The sequence below is a fragment of the Mobula birostris genome, chromosome 23 (assembly GCF_030028105.1).
Source record: "Mobula birostris isolate sMobBir1 chromosome 23, sMobBir1.hap1, whole genome shotgun sequence".
NCBI classification, from domain to species: Eukaryota; Metazoa; Chordata; class Chondrichthyes; order Myliobatiformes; family Myliobatidae; genus Mobula; species Mobula birostris.
In genome coordinates this window covers 13,605,983-13,627,924 of record NC_092392.1, presented here as the reverse complement: position 1 = coordinate 13,627,924, position 21,942 = coordinate 13,605,983, and the positions used below count along the sequence as shown (strand labels likewise).

At 40.1% G+C, this 21,942-nt stretch overlaps 1 protein-coding gene across 5 annotated transcripts in view; it reads right to left on the bottom strand.

Annotated features, from left to right (window-relative positions):
• The window catches only part of LOC140187008 (plexin-B2-like), a 254,710-nt gene that overhangs the window by 7,040 nt on the left and 225,728 nt on the right, over positions 1–21,942 (bottom strand). For all 5 annotated transcript variants that reach the window (XM_072241869.1, XM_072241873.1, XM_072241870.1 and 2 more), the window contains 11 exons: positions 20,717–20,895; positions 17,834–17,900; positions 17,594–17,740; positions 16,714–16,870; positions 15,421–15,521; positions 14,210–14,294; positions 12,896–13,047; positions 8,225–8,385; positions 6,950–7,097; positions 6,693–6,757; positions 5,919–5,994 (listed from right to left, as the gene is read on the bottom strand). In XM_072241869.1, coding sequence (XP_072097970.1) covers positions 5,919–5,994; positions 6,693–6,757; positions 6,950–7,097; positions 8,225–8,385; positions 12,896–13,047; positions 14,210–14,294; positions 15,421–15,521; positions 16,714–16,870; positions 17,594–17,740; positions 17,834–17,900; positions 20,717–20,895 — 1,338 coding nt within the window. The remainder of the gene's footprint in view (positions 1–5,918; positions 5,995–6,692; positions 6,758–6,949; positions 7,098–8,224; positions 8,386–12,895; positions 13,048–14,209; positions 14,295–15,420; positions 15,522–16,713; positions 16,871–17,593; positions 17,741–17,833; positions 17,901–20,716; positions 20,896–21,942) is intronic.

Below are 21,942 nucleotides of genomic sequence, written 5' to 3'. Positions count from 1 at the left end.
TTGTGAATCTTGTGTACACAGATTTTAGTAAGGCATTTAACAAGGTACCTCATGGGAGGCTCATCTGGTAGATTAAAATGCATGGGATCCATGGCGAATTTGGCCATTGGATTCAGTTTTCGCTTGCCCACAGAGGTTAGTGGTCAATAAAACTTATTCTGGCTTGAAGTCTGTGACTAGTGTTGTTCCAAAGAGATCTGTATTGGGACCTCTGCTGTTTGTGATATATACAAAAGGACCTGGATGAAAATGTAGAGGGGTGGGTTAGTGGGTTTGCCGAAGATACAAAGATTGGCAGTATTGTAGACAGCGAACATAAATAGCAGATGGATCTTAACCAGGCCAAATGTATAGTCTTGTACTCAGGGAGATCAAATGTAAAGAGAGAGTACTCTGGTTAACAGCAATATACTTGACAGTACTGATGTGCTTGTGGTTTCAAGTTAATAGCTTCTGGAAAGGGGCTACACAGGTAGATGGGGTGGTAAAGACCACAAGATACAAGAGCAGAATAAGGCCATTTTGGCCATCGAGTCTACTCCACCATTTTATTATGGCTGATGCATGTCCCTCTCAACCCCAATCTCCCCACATCCCTTGATGCCTTAATTAATCAAGAATCTATCAACCTCTGCCTTAAATATACCCAATCACTTGGCTTCTGCAGTCACCAGTGGCAAAGAATTCCACAGATTCACCACTCTCTGGCTGAAGAAATTCCTCCTCATCTCTGTTCTAAGTGGACATCCCTTTATTCTGTGGCTGTGTCCTCCAGTCTTTTCAGCATTTGATAAGTTTCAATGAGATTCCCCCCCACCCACCCACTCATTCTTCTGAATTGCAGGCCCAGACCCATCAAATACTCCTCATCTAATAAGCCTTTCAATTACGAAATCATTTTTGTGAACCTCCTTTGAACCCTCTCCAATGTCAGCACATCCTTTCTTAGATAAAGGCTCCAAAACTGCTCCCAATACACCCAGTGAGGTCGCACCATGCCTTATAAAGCCTTAACATCTCATCCTTGCTTTTATATTCTAGTCCTTTCAAAATGAATGCTAGCCTCACATTTACCTTCCTCACCACCAACTCAACCTGCAAATTAACTTTTAGGGAATCCTGCACAAGAACATCCAAGTCCCCTTGCACCTCAGAGTTTTGAATTTTCTGACCATTTAGAAAACAGTGTACGTTTTCTTTCTTCTACCAAACTGCATGACCATACACTTCCCAACATTCTATTCCATCTGTAATTTCTTTAGCCATTCTCCTCTGTAGCCTCTCTGCTTCCTCAAAACTACCTGCCCCTCCAACTATCTTCGTATCATCCACAAACTTGGCATCAAAGCAATCAATTCAAGTCAAGTCAAATTTATTTTCAGTTAGCTATATACATGTATATAACATATATAACCATATAATGCATACAGAAATTAGACAAAGTTTCTCCGAACTAGGGTGTAAAGCATAACACATGGTAACTTATGAAGGTAAGGATAAAATCTACTGATGAATCACACATAAATGACAAACTAAAGTGCATTAATATTGAATATTGTAAGGTATGGAACAGATCAACCAGTGACACTTGGAATACAATGCGGCAGGGAGTTCAGAAGCCTAATAGCCTAGGGGAAGAGACTGTTTCTCAAACTGACTGTTCTTGTTTTTATGCATCAGAGTCTCCTGCCTAATGGTAGAAAGTCAAAGAGGATGCTGGATGGATGGGATCCTTAATAAGACCCTGTTTAAGCAGCGCTCCTGATAAATGTCCCCAATGGATGGTAGGGAGATCCTTTCGATCCCCTCAGCTGTTCTCACCATCCTTCGTAAGGATTTCTGGTCGGATGCTCAACTGCTCCCATACTAGATGGAGATGCAACTTGTCAGGACGTTCTTAATGGTGCTCCTGCAAAACACGGTTAAGATGGGGAAGAGGGGAGCCTTGCTTGCCTCAATCTTCTTAGGAAGTGGAGGCACTGCTACGCCTTCTTGGTTAGTGAGGTGATATTAAGGGACAAGGTGAGGTCATCTGTGATGTGAACTCCAAGGAACTTGGTGCACTTAACCCTCTCCACAAATGACCCATGTATTTGCGGGGGGGGGGGGGGGGTTTGTCTGCACCTTCCTGAGGTCCACAATGGTTTCCATTGTCCTCTCCACATTAAAGCTAAGGTTGTTCTTCTCACAAATCCACCAGCTAGCTCCACTTCCATCTCGTCACTGTTCTTATGAGGCCAACCACTGTTGTGTCTTCCGCAAACTTGACGATACGGTTTGAGTTGAGCCCTATGAGACAGTCAGTCATCAGCAGTGTGAACAGCAGGGGCTGAGCGCACACCCCTGGGGAGCGCCAGTGCTCAGCGTAACGGGATGAGAGACATTACTCTCCACATGGACTGACTGTGGCTTTACTGTTAAGAAGTCCAATTTCCAATTGCAGAGGGAAGTGTTGAGACCCAGCGTGAACAGCTTCCCCACCAGTTTCTGGGGTATGATGGTGTTGAATGCTGAACTGGTCTATAAACAACAGTCTGGGATACGAGACCCATTTTCCAGGTGGGGCGGGACAGATTGGAGGACGGAGGCTGTTGCATCGTCAGTGGATCGATTTGAGCAATAAGCAAACTGGAAAGGGACTAATGTAGCCGGGAGGAAGGCTTTAATGTGCTCCATGACCAGCCACTCAAAGCATTTCATAACAGTTGATGGTAAAGCCACTGGACAATAGCTATTTAGGCAGGTTACTGTTGCCTTCTTCGGCACCAGAAAGGTGGCTGCTGCCTTGAAAACTGAGGGGACAATGGACTGTTCCAGAGAGTTGTTGAATATATCCGTTAGCACCTCCATCAGCTGGGCTGCGCAGTCTTTCAGAACCCAAACCGGTATATTACTGGGTCCTGCAGCTTTGCGTGGGGTGACTGGCCAGGGTCTTCCTCACCTCAGCTTCAGCCGGATGGAGTGACTGCTCCCCTGGGAGGAGGGGTGCCTTCCTCACCAACATGTTGTTCTGCACATCAAACCGGGTGCAGAAGACATTCAGCCTCTTGTGGGGGGGAAGCACCCTGGTCAATGATGTGCAGGGTGGACGTAGTCTGTAATCCTCTGAATTCCCTGCTACATGTGCCTTGTGTCTCTGGTATCACAGAAGTGGCAGTAAATTCTCTGAGGATGCTCCATCATCCAAATTACTAACATAAAGTGAATTGGTCCCAACACAGACCCCTGTGGAACACCGCTAGTCACTGGTAGCCAACCAGAAAAGGCTCCCTTTACTCCCACTCTTTGCCTCCTGCCAATCAGCCAATGCTCTATCCATGCTAGATCTTTCCTGTAATACCATGGGCTCTTAACTTTTTAAGCAGCCTCGTGTGTGACACGTTGTCAAAGACCTTCTGAAAATCCAGGTAAACAACATCTATCAATTCTCTTTTGTATATTCTGCTTGTTATTTCTTCAAAGAAATCCAAAAGATTTGTCAGGCAAGATTGTCCCATAAGGAAACCATGCTGACTACGGCTTACTTTATCATGTGCCTCCAAGCACCCCAAAACCACATCCTTAACAATCGACTCCACCATCTTCTCAACCAGAGGTCAGACTAACTGGCCTATAGTTTCCTTTCTTCTGCCTCTCACCTTCCTTGAAGAGTGGAATGACATTTGCAATTTTCCAGTCTTCTGGAATCAAGCCAGAATCCACTGATCCTTGAAAGATCAATAGTAATACCTTCACAATCTCTTCAGTCACCTGTTTCAGAACCCTGGGGTGTAGTCCATCTGGTCCAGCTGATTTAGCTACCTTCACACCTTTCAGTTTCCCAAGCACCTTCTCCCTAGTAATAGCAACTTCACACACTTCTGCCCCCTGACACTTTCGAACTTCCGGCATACTGCTAGTGTGTTCCATAATGAAGACTAATATAAATTACTTATTAAGTTCATCATGCCATTTCCTTGAACCACCATTACTACCTCTCCAGCATCATTTTCCAGCGGTCCAATGTCAACTCTTGCCTCTATTTTGCACTTTATAAATCTGAAGAAACTTCTTGTATAAAAGGCATATGGTACACTTGCCTTTATTAATCAAGGAACCAGTTCAAGGTTTAGGAAGTTTGTTGCAGATTTATAAAACTCTAGTTAGGTCTCATTGGGAGTATTGCATTCAGTTCTGATTACCCTATTATAGGAGGACGTTGAGGCTTTGGAGAGGGCACAGAAAAGCTTTACCAGGAAGCTGCCTCAATTAGAGGGGCATGTGCAATAAGGAGAGGTTAGACAAGCTTGGGTTGTTTTTACTGGAGGAGTCAAGACTATTGGGGGGGGGGGAGATCCGATTGAGGTTTATATGATTTTGAGACGCACAGATAGAGTAGAGAGCCAGTACCTTTTTCCACAGGGTTTAGGTGTCTAATACCAGAGGGCATCCATTTAAGGTGAGTGGGATAAGTACAAAGATGATGTGTAGGACAATTTGTTTTACACACACAGAGAATGGTGGGTGTCTGGAATGTTCTGCCAGGGGTGGTGGTGGAGGCAAGAACAATAGAGGTGTTCAAGAGGCTGCTAGGCATACGGATGTGAAAGGAAATGGACAATGTGTAGACAGAAACGTTAGCTGGGCATTAGATTACGAACTTTGGCACAACACTGTGGGCTGAAGGGCCTGTTTCTGTGCTACATTATTCTATGTTCTGTGACTACAATAAGCAGCCGATACCCCCCCCCCCCGGGTTTTACAGCGCCCACCAAGATGAATTCCTTCCCAAATGTTTAGGCTGCAGCCTCCCCCAGGCAAGGTCACATACTGAACCAAATCCAGAATTCAGCCCTGAAGACGAGCTGAAATCAAACATGTTTTCACCAAGATGTACTTACAGCATTGTATCTGTTCACCTTCCCAATTCATCCCTTAACCCACTGAATCCTAATCTAACCCCTTCATCCTTTTCAAACTTAATGATTCTGCTTGTTAACACCAGCTTGTCTTACTTTTTGGATTATCATTCCATTCTTCATAAACTTGCAATGGATTTGCACCAACCAAAAATTTGTTACCCATAAAACCTTTTTCAAACCTTCCTCACACCACATGAATTCAAAAATCAGCCTCAGGCATTCCTTTGTTTCAATCCATCATTAGTCAGCCATTTCTGACCTTTCTCCCCAATCTTACAACCTTTGCTGAGTCATTTGTTCCATTCTGATGTTGATTACCTTTTCTCGTCTTATTACTCATCCAATCAATACACGTCTCTCTTTTACGGATAATTCAGCACCCTTCTTTTATGAAGTGTTAATTTGATGCAAGTTATTTTTGATCTGAGGAGTCAAAAGCTAACTGGATGCACCGTTCTTTTGCTCATTTATTGGGCTGGGAGTTTTAACTGTTTTAGAAAGCTGCCATGGAGTTCAACTGATATTGAAAGTATTTAATCCAGGATAAACTGCATGAAAAGTATCTCTTTAAGGGCAGGAGTAAAAGAAAAACAGTATTTATTTTAACCAAATTAGGGCAATGCCACAACATATTGGCAGCAGAATTTCCTAGACTAGAGTGAGGGCACTGTCAGATGTATTATACAGGTTTCTTTATAAGCATGTGCACTGAACTCCACCATGATGCAGGGTTTCAACCTGAAATTATGACATTTCTTTTCACCATGCAGACATTGCTCAGCCCTAGTTCCTCCAACAAATTGTCTGAACTGCACCATTTGTGCATTTTCTTCCCTTAGGGATCCAGTACCAGATTTTTTTTTAAATATCAGGAAAACTTACCCTAATATTTTGAACCAACCTGAACCAACTTAAGAGAGAATTAGTATGAACAAGATCAGAGAACATTGTGGGCCAAATAGCCTGTCCTGTGCTGTTTTATGTTGTTAATATAGATCAAAAACAAATACAACTCACCCTTGAAACCTCAGCTAAGTGCGTATTCATATCCTGATCACTGACTTGCACCATCTGACGAATACCTTTGTAATAGCTGTTAAACAAAGAGCATGTAAAACATTGACAAATATAAATTGAAATATAGAATTAAATTACATCCAAATCAGCCTTTCACCAACATGCTGCAAATGTCTCACAGCAATGTAAGAATATATGAATCTGGAACACAGTCTTAACCTATTTCTGCTTAATTTCAAAAGACAAGCAGTCGTTTCCCATGCTAAGAAGAGCCAGCAAGCAGTGTTTTCATGACATTCCCGACATGCTTAGTTCTGAGAATTCCCATGATACTGAGGTTACTGCTGCAACTAATTACACTCAGCAAGTAACCTAGAACTGTAACAGGAATTAATCTCATGGGAATAACTCAAAAGATTTTTAAATTTGTTCTACTCACATAAGAAAACTAGCTTAGTTAAAATAGACTATAATGCTTAGCATTCTTTGCTTTTGAAACATTTTATGAATTCTCCACATTTCTTCATTTGCCTTACAGCATCTTCATTAGGAAGATCTGCCTTTCCAATGTCAAAGTTATTTTTAAAAGTGAACTTTGCTGGCTAAAGCAAGCACTTCCTAGATGGAGAAAGTAAAATGAAAATCTCAAATGCAACAAAGGAAGAATTTCAATGAGAATTTTTTGAAACTCCAGTAAGTAAGTTGAACACCAAGGTGAAACACTAAAGAATTTATATTTATTTTTTTGAAACATATCAAATTTATCCCACTTACTCCTCCACCATTTTCTTGTACGTGGAAATTTCTCTCGCGTAGAGTAACTTGTTGCTCGGAGAGTCCTATGAAAGTAAAATTATACACATGAAAAACTCCAAAGATAAATATGGAGATGCAATTTTAATCTCTGAATTTAAGTATTAAAATCCGGAAAAATAAATTATGCCTTCACTACAATTTCTAAAGTATAATCTGGAAACAAAGCTCTTCCGTTCCTTAGATTGTTAGCTCCTTTGCATTTTTTTTTGACTTACCCTGCTCAACTTGTATTCAGTCTTTGTACATGCATCCATGAAGGTCTGTGCAATCACTGATAATGAAGCATCTACCACTTCATTAACTTTCACATCAAATATGAAGTGTGGATTTTTCAGGATGTTTACCCAGAACCTCAATGGCAAACTGTGGAAAATTGCAAAATACATTAATAAACAATAATCACTTGAGAAAGCTCAATGGACTCAAAGGAAACTGATAGTTTTTATGAAGTTGCATTAGTTTGATGCAATATCCTTATTGTTTGTTCTTCCCCCAATTCAATTCCACTCTGTATCATACTGCGTTGTTCGAATATGTAACTTGTACACTCAAGATGTAAAATGCAGGCAAGTCCTTGGATAAAAGGTTGGATCAGATGCAAGTATCCCAAATTACTGAGCTTAGAAGTAGAGGAACCTCACAGTATTCTGTCGATTATTGTCATGATTGCCACTCCACAATTTATGTACATTAACATTTCTTGCTCTCGATTTCTTTATTTCTCTGGGAGAACCATTTTTTAATGTCAAAAATATACATTTTTAATACTACAAATACATACAATGGAAGAAACACTACATAAAACCAGCACTGTTGCAAACCCATCCTAACTTAATGAATGAATAAGTCACCACAATGTTTACTAAGGTTGATGAAGCTCATTTTAGGTGTTAATGGTAAGTTGAATTCTATCCTCTCAAATGCTGGAATACTTATAACAATAGATCAGCTTTCTTTTGGTACAGCTGGCTCCTGAAGTTCTCAAGCAAATCATGTCACCCACAAACCATTGAAAATCGTTACTATAAACTCCGGTGTAGGCATTTACTGGTTTTCAACTCAGCTCAGAGCCACCGTAAAAAGACAAAAAGATGACAATAAGAAAATGTTCAGATCCCATTCTGTGAAGCTTGGCATTCAGTTATTTAACAAGCTTGCACCAATTTTTAATGAGAAAAAGAATTTTTAAATCTTCCTGTCAATATTATTTTACTAATAGATTTTTTTAAAAAATACATATGGGAATCAGGGGATAGGCAGAATGACTGAAGTTAAATGAAATGCTAGGAGGTGAAATGCACATTATGCTTTACCTGGCGGAGTGTGATGTGAATGAAAGGACTGCATGCCAACAACAGAACCTGTTTGATTGTATGAAGGGAAAATGCAGGAAGGGCCCACCCCATCCTAATCGTGGAGATGATCAACATCCAGCTAGTAAAGCAACAGTACTTTAAGCTTAGACAGTAACCTAGACATTTGAATCTTACCTGTTAGTTTTCCAGATGTGAATGGTTTCTTCATCCGTTATTTCATTCTTCTGTGCTTGCTCATCAAGGAAGTCAAAGTAATATTTCACCGCCGTTGGAACAATTTGATTTGTGCTGAGAACACTTTGGAAGAAGTTATCTACGAAGCTTTGTAGGGTCCCCTGTTTTAATTCAAACCAAACATGTTAAAATGCTCTCCCCAGGAGGTTGATTTATATAGTGGGTATAAACTACTTTGCATATTCAATTCTTTAGTACTACATACAATAAACATACAAGCAGCAAAATTAGTCACAACATCACAACAGGAATTTTAGTCTGCAAATATATTCTTAATTGCATTCTACGATCCAATCTACAGGTGAGCTGTACAAAACCAAGGTTCTTACTTGCTGTGGAACACCAATTATTCCCTTTCAGATGTGTTTGTAATTTATTTATATTGTACAAAGGAAGGAGTAATTTGCCTATACATTTGTAGCCAATTAGCCTCTCAATAATCATATTACAAATGAACGATCAGTGGGAAAACTTAGAAGGACAGGCAACACATGACCATGAATCCAAGCAAGCATTATGGAAAGTGAGAAAAATTGTTCAGCATTAATAAAGAGATGTTTTCTCAGGAGTGAATAAGGCCATTCTGCTAATCAAGCAATACTGGCTCTTTGTCCAATATCAGTAACCCTGTAATTGTTTTATGCTCAAGTGCCTGTAAAAATCACTTGTAAAGTTATTTAGGGTGCAAACCTCTAACCATATTCAGAGAATAGAACCTCCCATCTCGATTATTCAACAATGTACTTAAAACTCAGATTATTGCTCAGTTCACCAATGGAAATTCCTGGCCTCTAGCAATTTCAAAACATTTAACAGTCACAAAAGAACATGGGAAATAGTAAGTAGACCATTCAGCTGCTATGACCAGTCCATCACTTACCTCATTGCCTTTTCTACGCTGCTAATCTCATATCCCTTGATCCTCTTACAATTGAGTCATTTTTAAAAATCTTTATATTTTGAATATATTCAGCAACTGAACATACAGAGATTCATGATCCTCTGGCTAAAGGAGCTTCTTATCCGAGTCCTGAATGGGAAATCTCGTTTCAAGACTATAACCCCCCCAGATACTAAATACCCCAGCTATTGGAGGCATTATCTCAGCAGCTATCCTATCAACCCAGTAAAAAATTTATATTTCAACGAGATAACCTCCTATTTTCCTGAAGAATGTATCAAAAATATATGATTAAAACCGTATGTGTAATCTTCCATCACATGACAACCCCCAACTCCATAAATAAATCATCTTTCACTCCTTCGATCGCAGGTTGATTGTTCCTTTGGTTGGGGATAAGACCTGAAAGCAATATTCTTGGCACAATTTCATCTTGGTGCTGTGTAATTGCAGTGAGACATGGTTACGCTGCAAGCAAGATGAACATAATACCCGCTTTCGTAATTGCTGTACGGCATGTGGACTTTGTGATTTGTTTACAAAGATACCTAGGCCTCTCTTAGCCCTGATAACTTTCAATCTCATACCACTTGACAAACACTTTTATAACCAAAGTGAATGGCCTCACATTTCTTCTGGTTCAAAGTTCAAAGTACATACATGCCACCAGCTTTACATAATCAGCAAACGTTAATATATTCCTCGTGCTCATGTTAATAATGTCGACAGTGAACAGCTGCGGCCCCAGTACCTCGTCCCAAGTTACAATCTCCCAAACCAAAAAAAAAACACTTATTCATACTCAGTGTTCAGTTTACACGAGTACATTACACCAGATGCAGGTGCTTTAATTTTGTTTAATGAATTATTATGTGGCACCTTTACTGAAGTTCCCCTGAAACTCCAAACTAACCACATCTGTGACTCAAAATGGATAATGGAGGGACAGTAGATAGTTATAGTCATAGTCATACTTTATTGATCCCGAGGGAAATTGGTTTCGGGATCAATAAAGTATGACTATGACTATCTACTGTCCCTCCATTATCCATTCTGAGTCACAGAATTACGTAAGATGAAAACAAGCCCTTCCGACCAACATATCCACATTGACCAAGGCATCTTCTTGATCTAGCCCCTTTTGCCTGCAATGGGCCCTTTATCCATTATCTGCCCAGATATCTTTTAAATATTGTAATTCTATCCATCTCTGCCACTTCCTCTGGCAGCTTAATTCCATTTACCCACCATTCTCTCGTTGGGAAAAGTGAGGAATGGGAACAATTTTAATGGGTATATTGGCCACCATGGGACAGTTGAGCTTAAGGGTATGTTTTCAGGCTGTACGATTCTATGACTTTAACTATTCCTGAAGATCGATACTAACTTATTTTCTCTTCTTCCCAGATCCAAGGAGAGTCTTTAATCTGTAATACCAACTCTTTTTCTTTTGCCATAAAGGCTCCCTGATCTGCTGAGGGCCCTTAACAGTTTCTGCTTTTATTTCTGGACTTCCTTTCCTCTGGTTAATGCCTTTCCAATCTACATTTGATTAAATAGTACCTACTAATATCACTACTTTTAATCACACGCCTTGGAAATTTGCCTACAAATTTGCTCATCTTACTCTGTGGAGCTCAGAAAATGAAAAATAATGCTGGCTTCATAACACTTTACCCCTATTTTTCAAGCTCAACCCAAATAGATTCAGTTCTGAAATCATTATATCTTTTCTATTTAAAAGTAAGTCATCCTTAATTCATAATTAATACTGTCACTCCCCAGCTGTTTTTCCCTCTCTATCCACACTAATTATTAGGTACCAGAAGATGAAGAAGCTATTCCCAATCTCGCTTGATCTTTTTTTTTCTAATTTTGTCAAAATCTCATGCAGATATTTATGCTTGCAGCTAAACATAGAGAGAGTTTTAACAACTTTTGCTACTTTCCCCAATTTTGACTGCAATTTTTGAGATATTTCTTATTTCACTATTGTTTATCTTTCTTTGCCTTCTGAACTCATTTGTTTCTTTTTTTTTGCTATAGTCATAGTTCTTCCAAGCACCCACTCTTGACGAATATTCTCCAATAATATATTAAACTTTAGTGTGGGCATTCTCCTGGCAGCTTTGCAGGTGCAACCCTTTCAATACCAGTTCTTCCTTCCAATGCCACAACATCATTAAACCCTCTTTCACAAAACATATCTCCACCATACTCTTACCCACACAATCTGCCTGCTTCTATATTCACTAACTCACATCACGAGGAGTGATCCTGAAAATGTAGTCCTTGAGTAATCTCTGTTATCAGACCCCCAAAACGCTGCATGAAGGACCATGATCAAAATACGTCCCTCTCCCTGCCCTCATCTTCACCAGAATCTCTTGTACCTCCTTAATGATGTCCCCTCTTTGAACCAGGGAGCTAAATTACCATTTGGGATATGCCTGCAGTAACAGTAATTCCAGTTTCTACTCTCATTCCAATTAAATGAATATAACTAAATTTTAAACTTCTGTAATTACTTTAATGCAATATTAAAATTTAACATTAAGGAAAAGGATGCACCATTTAAAAAGGTGAATGGTTTGCAGTGTAGGAATCTCTCTCAAACACAAACTGAGCAACCGGAAGACACAAATCTACTACTCAATACAAACCTTAACACACATTTGTGAACAACAAAATCAAGAAAGACTTTACCTAAAAATTGAACATATTACATTTTGTATACACTATTTTGAAAGGGAAGCTGCAGGTGCTGATGTTGCCACATGCCTTCTTCACGGTAGAGGTTGTGGGTTTGGGAGGTGGGGGTTGTCTGGGCAAGTAACTGCAGCACATTTTACTCCCCACACATATTGTAGCCACTATATGCCAGTGATGGAGAGAATGAATGTTTAGAGTGGTGAATGAGGTGCCAGTCAAATGGACTGCTCTGTCCATGATGGTTTTGTACTTCTGGGCACATGCCCAGGCTTGTAAGGGGTATTCCATCATGTTACTGACTTGTGGTGCAGATGGTGGAAAGGCTTTGTAGCATCAATTGAGCCACTCTCAGCAGAACACCCAGATTTGCTCCCAGAGCCACGGTCTTTAAGCGTCTGAACTAGTTGAGTTTCTGATCAACACTGACATTCCCAGGATATTGACAGTGCCACAGAATATCAAGTGGAGTTGGTTACTCTCACTTTTGTCCAAGGTGGTCAATTGATGGGCACTTTTGTGGTGTTAAATACAACTTGCTTTGATCAGCCCATGTCTAAATGTCGTCTAGGTCTTGCTGCATGCAGGCACAGGTTGAGTTGAACACCATTCACTGATCAACACACACAAAAGGCTGGAAGAACTCTGCAGGCCAGGCAGCATCTACAGAAAAGAGTACCTTTTTCCATAGATGCTGCCTGGCCTGCTGACTTCCTCCAGCCTTTTGTGTGTGTTGATCAGTGAATATCCAGCATCTGCAGATTTTCTCTTGTTTGTGACTGTTCACTGATTGTTACTTCCAACCTTATTTTGGAAGGAAGCCACTGATGGACTTGTTGAGGATGGTTGGACTGAGGACACTCCCCAGGGAACTTGTGCATTGGTGACCTGGTGCTAGGATGACTGACCTCCAACAAACACATCATTTAGAAAATAAACAGATTTTTGACAGAACTTATTTGTCTTGTTACAAGTTATTAAAAATGCACAGAAAATCTCACCTTTACAGACAGCAACCTAGTCAAATATATCTCTGTGATCGCTTTGGTCCTCTCTTTCTCTTTCATGCTGCCTCGCTTTGATTTACTTTCATCTACTTCATCTACTTGTCGCACTAAATGCCACCTTCTATCTTCTTCTAATAGTCCACTTTCTGGAACGACCAAAATTGAGGGAAAGTGGATTATCGCAACAGTTCCAACAAGGTGCTTGCTTCAATATCTTTCAAAACAGATACACAGTGAGAGATGCATTTAGAAAATAGATGGGGTGAAATCTGTCTTGGGCAATAAAACAAGAGAGCCAATACCACAACAGCTTTATGTTGCACTCAGTTCTTTTCTATTCTGGTCAAAGTCAGGCAGGGTTAAGACACCTGGCAATGTGATATGGCTCACTTTGTGTTACTGCTATCATGCAAGGGAACTTCTATGGAACCAGGTGACAGAGGGAGGTGCAGGAGAATGATGTGATCAGCAGTATTAACATGGCAATATCACACCACACTGCGTCACAGAGAATGTATCTTGTGACTTGGCTCTCGCATTAGGAGCTTATTTGGAGGGCAGGACTAACAGTAAGGATTTTAGGAGAGATGGGCATGGAAATGGGAAGGACTGATGCATTCCAGGATCTTAGCAAACAAAGGAAAGTCTGAGGTTGGATTAACTGAGCGTATCAAAATCCAACACTATATACCCAGTATCTCTACAGCAAATGCTCAATTTAGGCCCTTATAAAGAAAATGGCATTGGCAAATAACATGCCTGTTCCAAAGCTGTTTTCTCCTTCCATACACAGACAGGTCAGGGTAGGCTGCATTCTTCGTTCCTTGCAACTTAGCTGATACAAGTCACAGAACTGTCCAATACTCAGCATAATAGTAACAGAAAAGCAACTATGAGAATAATTTTGGAAAATAAATTAGTATATTGATGGTGTGCCCAAGATTAACTTGAGGGAAACAAGGATAGGTATTTCATTCAAAATCCTGTCTATTCCCAAAATGACCTCAGACAACGTAGCACTGAATATCAAAATATCATTGCTCTCCGTTTCCATAGCTCACCTCAAATTAAAAGCCAGTAACTTATTCCCAGATATAGTGCATTGAAAAAGTCTGAACAACTTTTGCAGTTAATTCGTTACAAAGCAAGTTAAAGAACATTCCCTTTAGTTTAGAAAGACATTATAATTTACAATCTGATTCCTGATTGACTACATATTCTGGAGCAGAGAAAATTATTAGCACTGTTGATTAACATAATGCTGGATTTTCTATTTATTGTTAGCATATTGAGATGAATTGTACTGACTTTCACCGTGGATAATCTGCTGATGGTCATCGGGTTGCTGAGCGTGCGAAGATCTTACTAAAATGACAGTGGAGAAATCGCGCACCTGTGAGGTCAACAAAAGAAATTCTCCATTAGATACACCAATTCTGGTACAGATTAATTTTTGATGTGCTAACTCCATTAAAGTTATAAACATCATTTAAAATATCGCAAGTTGAGAGGACAAATTTCTACCTTTAGGCTTTATCTGCTTTGCACTTGGGCAAAGACTGGTGGCTCGATCCTAATAGTGAAGTAAAGGGATAAATCGAATAAATTGGGAAAAAAATAACACATGCAGTTCCTCTGTTCATACAATAATAAGCATTGAAGTAATGAGTCAAATACAAGAAATTGACAGGGATAATCGGTATTTCCAATGTGTCACGCACAACAACTCCTCTTGACCTGGTTAATGATGCAGCAGAGTGTTGTAACGTGTCTGATAATTGTCAGAGAGCAAAGTCTGTGCTCCAGATTATTCTTCAGGGGCTAAAAGACAAGCTGTGACATGTATGATTCAATCTGATCAACAGATCAGAATGTGCACAGATGCAGGAGAGCCGGAATCTGTTGCATATTCAGCAGCATTTTTAACCTATGGTTGCTACCTTATCACAAGAAGTAAATGAGAGTAAGGGTCACATCAAAATGCCTTTATACCAATTAGATCCTTTCATGGGACAGAACTGCAGAGAGAACTTTGATTTATTAAAAGTGGTTTCACCGTGTAATTATATGAAATGGTCAATTTGAAATCTATTTGTTTTGAGTGCATGAGATATCTTGTAGCTAAACCGCAACAAAATGTCAGAAATAGGGGAATGCTTTAACATCATTCTTGATTGACATTGGAGTATTTCACCAAATATTATTATGATTTATGCTCTTCATTAAACTGCCAACATATTCCACTGCACAAGGATTCATTGAATCTCCTTTCAATTTTTTTCACATTATAATCTGTCTTCAGATGTGTCATTATTTCTGTAAGACTCACATCATTGTCCCTCTACAAATAAAAATAGTTAATTCTTCAAAGTTTAGATTTTAAGGGGGAATTGTAATCACCAAAGGTTTAAAAATTAAATCTGCAAATCATTGATTAGACAATATAAACTAACAAATCTGAAACACAGCAATTTTATCCATGCATTTTAACAAAATAAAGGCAGGTGTATAGTACTCACATTATAATGTTTTAAAGTGTTTATACGTCTCCACTTCCCTTCTCGTTCTGAAGTGACATCAAGGTCTGAAAGGATTTGACCAGTAGAGCCTGGACGCCATTCTGTAAGTAGTTAAAGAAAAAAAGTGATGTTTTCTCTATTGAACCAAACCTTCTCTTCAAAAGCATTTACCCAAATTGTACACACCATTGGCTGGGGGATTGGAAATGAACTACCAGCAGAGAGTGCACCTCCTGAACCAACACATTCACAGTTTCCGCACCTGTGCGTTGCAGTGGGCAAGTACAGCATGCACCGGAAGTCAGAAGCCAGCACTGAATCCCCAAGTCCTGATCAGCCTGAACTCAGGGCAGACTTGGGTTGTGCATCCACAAGCTTGGAGTCTAGCTGCCACTCTCAGAAGAGCCGCAGCAATGGATGAGGTATAGAGTAAGTGATCATTTTGCAGAGCACCTACACTCTGCTCACAGCAGCCATGTTGAAATTCCAATTGTACGCCATTGTAATTCCCCTTCCCATTCCCTCACCAACCAGTCCTGATGCAGGACCTTGACCCGAAACGCTGACATTTCCCTTTTGCCTCCACAGACACGACTTGACCTGTCAATCACTTACAGCACTTGACTTCTTTCAAAATCCTACATTCACTGGTCAATGTGTTGTTCTCTCCCTATCTATCGCAGCCCATATCCTTCAAAAATCCATCAGTACTGTAGTTGGGATCATCACTAAGTGATGAATTTTTGAAGGCGAATCTCATTAAGCCATTTAATAACTTCACTGAAACCAGTGACTGGCTAAACTATACTGGGACACAAACACATGTCAGCCATAAACTATGTATCTAGCGGAGGTACAGTCGACGTTTTGGGCCGAGACCCTTCGTCAGGACTAATAAAGGGTCTGGGCCCGAAACGTCGACTGTACCTGTTCTTAGAGATGCTGCCTGGCTGGCCTGCTGCGTTCACCAGCAACTTTGATGTGTGTTGCTTGAATTTCCAGCATCTGCAGAATTCCTCGTGTTTATGTATCTAGTGTTTGATTTCGACTTCACCGATATGGATGGCAAATAAAACTTTTTTTAAAAATGAAGGAAAGTCAATAGATTTGTAACTGCCATTACTGAATTTTATTCTTGGTTTATTTAACCATCTGCTTTACTAGTACTAGTCCAGTATTTAACTAGAAGTTGGACATGGTAAGAAGTTTGGAGACATTTTCACAAGAGATTAAAAGCGGAGGCAGCTCTGGAGGAGAAAGGGAACAGAAATCAACATGATTGACTTAACTCACCAAGGACAACGCTCTCTCGTGCTGGCCTTTGTGAAAATGGGATGTTTCGGTATACTTGATCAAGGATTTTTTCTTTGACTTGAGTGATACTGTCGCAGCTTAAGACCTTTACTGGCATTGATTCTCCAGGATCTCCTTGTACAATTACATTTAAAGTCTGAAAAAACATTTTAAGTACAATGATCAGTTCCACAAAGTTGCACAGTGCTCTACTGGCACCATCTTGTTTAGACACTTGGTGCTTAAGGATTCCATAACTTAGTTGCTCAGAGTTTCAAATATTGTAACCATTTGTTCTTCTTGGATTGAGATCAGATCCTGGAATTGGCTGGTTATCACAAGAAATCAGGAAAGAATTATATGCTCTTTCCGATCCTGGAAGGAATTATTAGAGTAGAGTTGCCCTCAGTTGGCCTGGTCCTCATGCAAGTCTGCCTGTTTTTAAGTAAATATATCTTTCCAACCCCATTCACTATTGTTTGGCACTTTCTTTCTGTGATTGTACTGTCTACAACACCGGTAACAACCGCTGCTTTTAAGTACGACTTGCAAATGCAAAATTTCATGTAATCATTGACTTCAACTCAATCTAAGTTGTAAAGTGCTTCAACTTTAAGATGTGAACAGGAGGACAAACTGCTGTTTCTAAGCACCTTTTATCACCAATGAAGACACTTTCAAGTTTAAAATGCATTGATTATTCCATGTGCAATCCCAGGGAATACTAAATCAGCTTTAAACTGAGTTAACATTTCTTGAGTGAGCTGTGTTAGGAGACCAGAGAGTCTCCTTGATAAGGTGGAGAGCTGAAGGTAACTCGCCTCTCCTATGTGAAACGGCAAAACAGTTCCTTAAGTAAAGCAGGAGATTGTAGACTTACTAGTACATGATATTCCACATCTTCTCCCAACAGTCCCGTGTCATTTAATGTGTATTTGGCCTTTTTCAACTCTGCATCGACTGGTCCTTTTTCTACTTGGTGCTTAAGTCCTTTGAATAGCCTGTACAGTGGCTCACCAGCAGAATCCTTTATTTTATAAGTGAAAAACAAGAACCCTTTAGGTTTTGGATAACGTTAACCATGGCTAGAACATGAGAGTGAACAAGTATAAAAAGTTACCTTCAGAAACTGGTACAAGCAGATAGACATCCAATTGGAAAGCATTCGCTCCACAACAGTCTCACTTCTGGCGGAGAAGAGCAGAAAAACTTATTTCACGTTCCAACAAAATTTAACAATTTGGTTTACAGTTTCCAATTCCCAGTGTGCAGTGGTCAGAGGGCCCTAAAATTGCGGCGTTTCCATTAGATCCTTTATAGGTGACTGCACCAAGCTTTAGTGCAGCCCTCAGAATGTAATCCTGGACTCTGTTATGTACCAGGCTCTGGCACATTTCTTGCACTGGAACACCAGTTAGTTTTATGCTATACGGGCATGTCTTTCACTGAGCTGACAACCTTTCAACAGTAGTTGGTGTTAATCTCCATCCATGTCCCTGAGAACCATTCACACACCAGAGGCTTGTGTTACACAATTGTGGGTTTCACAGAACCTTGTTCCAGGCATTCTTGTCGCTGCACCCTTCCCTCTCTCACAGCCACTGACAAGGAGCAGGAAGTGACATCAAGGTGTATCTGACTGGAGTGGGAAGACTTAACATCAACCAAGCAAAGTCTTGTTGGTTATTTGACTTGTCTGGTGATGACCCTTCTTGCCAAATGACTCAGGTAACCAGCTAGCAGGATCCACCATCTCCTTTTTGCATATTGACATTAGTACAGGTCACTGCCTAACTGAATGGGGAAGATTTTCATCCTTAAGGAACATTAATGAACCAAATGCATTTTTATAACAAAAATGGATGCTGCCAGAGCAGAACTCAGTAGGTCAGGCACCATCTGTGGTGACAAAAGGTGTAAGTCGACGATTTGGGTAGAGATCCTTCACCTGAACAGAGAGGGAAGAGAAATGATTACCAGCACATAGCCGTATGAGGGAGGGGTGGGATATAAGAAGGTAGGTGATTGGTGGAAATAAATGGGGTCCTGCCTACTTGATCAGTTGATCGAACGAGGTGGGAAAGGGGGATAAGGTGGCACAGGTGACAAAGGGGAAGAGAGCTCCATGGAACTGCGTGGGAGACTAACACCAGGGGTGGGGTTACTTAAGATTTCAGCTACCATACCCCACTCATTAACTTACTGGAGCTAAGTTAGGCAAGTTCTACGAATTCAAATAAAAGACAGAACACTGGACACACTTGAAGTCTGAAACAAAAGATAAAAACACAGACACACAACATCTGTGGAGAGAGCCAAATGTTCTAAAAGAATCAGGAAAGGCTGGGAAGGGAATGGGGTGCAAGGAAGGAGGAAATTAAAATAACAAGACACAGAGAACACAGCAAAAAAAAAAAAATCACTACAAACCTAGTCAAGCACTGATTTGGGTAGGATCTGAATGGTGTGTCCACTTCAGAATGTTACAATGCAGGAAAGATGTAAGGGTCTTGGGGAGGATGTAGAACAAAATCACTAAAATATTTCTAGGGAGAAGTTACTTTTGCATTGCAACAGATGGAAAAAACTTGAGTTGTTCTCCTTGGAACAGAGGTAGTGAACGGATCCCATAGAGGTATTTAAAATTAACAAGCAGATGGACTGATGAGGTAGCAAGAACCTATTCCCATTGGTAGAAGGCCCAGGTTTCAATGGATATAGAACGAAGATGAGTAGCAAGAGGACCAAAAACAACAGAAGGAAAACTTATTTGCAACAGTAATTATGGTCTGGAATACACTGCCGGAAGAAATGGTGGAGGCTGATTCAATTGTTGCATCGAGGAGAGCTGGGCAGGTTTCTGAAAGGAAAGTATTTGCAATTCTCTAGAGAAGGCTTGCTCTTATATTCAGCCAGAACAGATAGTACAAGCCAAATGGCCTTCTTCCATTCTGTGAATGTAAATTTCCAGTCTGGCTGTTGAAGACTGCCTTATGAGAAAAATAAAGATTTTGTTAAATGATATACAACTTCTACAAAACAGAGAATGTAGAACAGTACAGGGCCTTCAATCAACAACGTTGTGCTGACCTCATAACCAAACCAAACCATTCCCTCCTACATAGCCCTTAAGCCTCCAATTTTCTTTCATCCATCTGCTGAAGAAAGGATTTCTTAAAAGTCCCTAATCTATCAGGAAGGGAAGAAAGAAGAGAAGATGTGAATAGCAAATAGATTTATCCAAAATAAAAGGCAAGAAATTGGGAGAAATTAAAATGTTGGCAATAGGAGACCAGCCTTGTAAAATGAAGAAACAAGCCAACCTCAAAAGTTTGAGAATCTTTTCTCTAACATACTGTACTGCTCTGACTACAAATGTCGAAGGATTTGGGAGACATCATCAGTGAAGATCACTACATACATTCCAGTAGCAATGAACTAAGCTACATGCTGCCCTTTATGTCAACAACACTGAAATTCAAAAAATGTACAGCGACCTGGTCTAATCCCAATCCCTGTGTGCTGAATTCATTCAGCTGCCAGCATTTTGCAACAGAAACACGTATCAGCCTTGAAAAACAACAGTCTTAAATAACAAGAACAGTCTTGTTTCATTCTTTGACAATTCAGGTAATGCTTTACAATACAGGTCATCCCTGAGTTACAGATGCCATTACAGGGGAACAAGTTCCAATACTATTATTAAATTTAGCAGTTCAATTTATATACATATAGTACCTTCATTTGTATGAATGACCAAAATAGTTTTCATTGTCTATCCATTTGTAATAAAGGTTCTTTCTTCTCTATCTTATGTGCTTATTATGCAATTCATTACAATCCTGTGCAGGTATGGTTCCCACATCGAGATTTTTGTTTATTTTCCAACTTAGTGGAAAGCTAATTGGCAAAATCAACTTGTGGACATCCGTAAAAAATGGAACCCACCGGTTTCCTGGGATGGCCTGTACGTGTTCTGAGCAGAGGTGAGCCTTTCACATACCTTCGGAGCATCAGCTTTGGGTTTTTAGCGACATATTGTTCCATGAGCTCCAGGAGCAGAGTCCTCATGATGTCAGTGTAGTATTCGAGCTTTCCGTGCAAAGCAATAGTTAGCAATGATGCAAAATAAACTTTCTCTCTTGCAGAGAAATCCTTCTGACTCTCGAGAGTGTGAACAAACTATAATTTAAAAAAAAGACATATTTGGGTTTCATGACTATTGACATGACATAAAATGAAGAACAACTAAGATAAGACTAGATTCAAATTTCTGTAATGAGACAGGTTACAGGTTTCACTCATCCTCAGCAGCAACTCCTGGGGCAGGAATACTAATCAGCTCATTAAGGAATTATGGAGAAGCCTTTCATACCCGCTGAGTGCCAGCACTACAGCAGCACTGAAGATGCCTTAATCCTATTGTTAACATTGTAAACAAGTAGTTAGTGTGGATATATGGAACGCACTCTAATGAAACTGAAGCAATGTAAACTCTCACAGCAGGGCACAATAAACTGCTTCAGTGGACAACTGCTCACATTCTAACAGACCGGACACCAACGTTAAAAATGAAAGGAAACAAATCACTAAAGAACACAACAATACCAAATATTTAATTTTCTAAGATCCTGGTTTTTGTTCAGGAGGTATTTCATGAGTCGAACAATATTATATCCTAAAACTTACACAGCTAGCCTGCACACTTAAATTATGACAGCGTTTTAATATTCCTGTGACTGATTCAAGGAAGCAAAACTATGCTCACCCTCCAACATCAGTTAACATCTAATGTTACTTTTCCAGTGGCTTGTTCACAGAGTTCGTGAAGGGTACATAATGGTTACCATCAAAATAGGACAGCCACCTTCGTGGGTCAGATTGGCATCCCAAGCTAAACACTACCTATATTTAGGCCAGTTCACTGGCAGGAAGAAATGTATGCAAAATTGGCTACAACCACTAGAACCTCAGGTTAGCATGTTTCTGGAGGGTAGTGTTCAAACCTACAGTTGTCTCCCTGCCTATTCCTTTCAGATAACTCAACTTGTGCAGGGCTGGGCGCCAGCGTAACTTATTCTTGCACAGTCATCCAGCCAGACTTCAGACAGAAAAATAAGGTAAGGTAGCGTGTTGCTCTCATTTCATTGCTTCATAACGAGAAACAGCAGAGCTTCTAACACAATGAAAGTAGGGGTCACATTCCTCTTCCTTTCTGCTCTCCGCTAC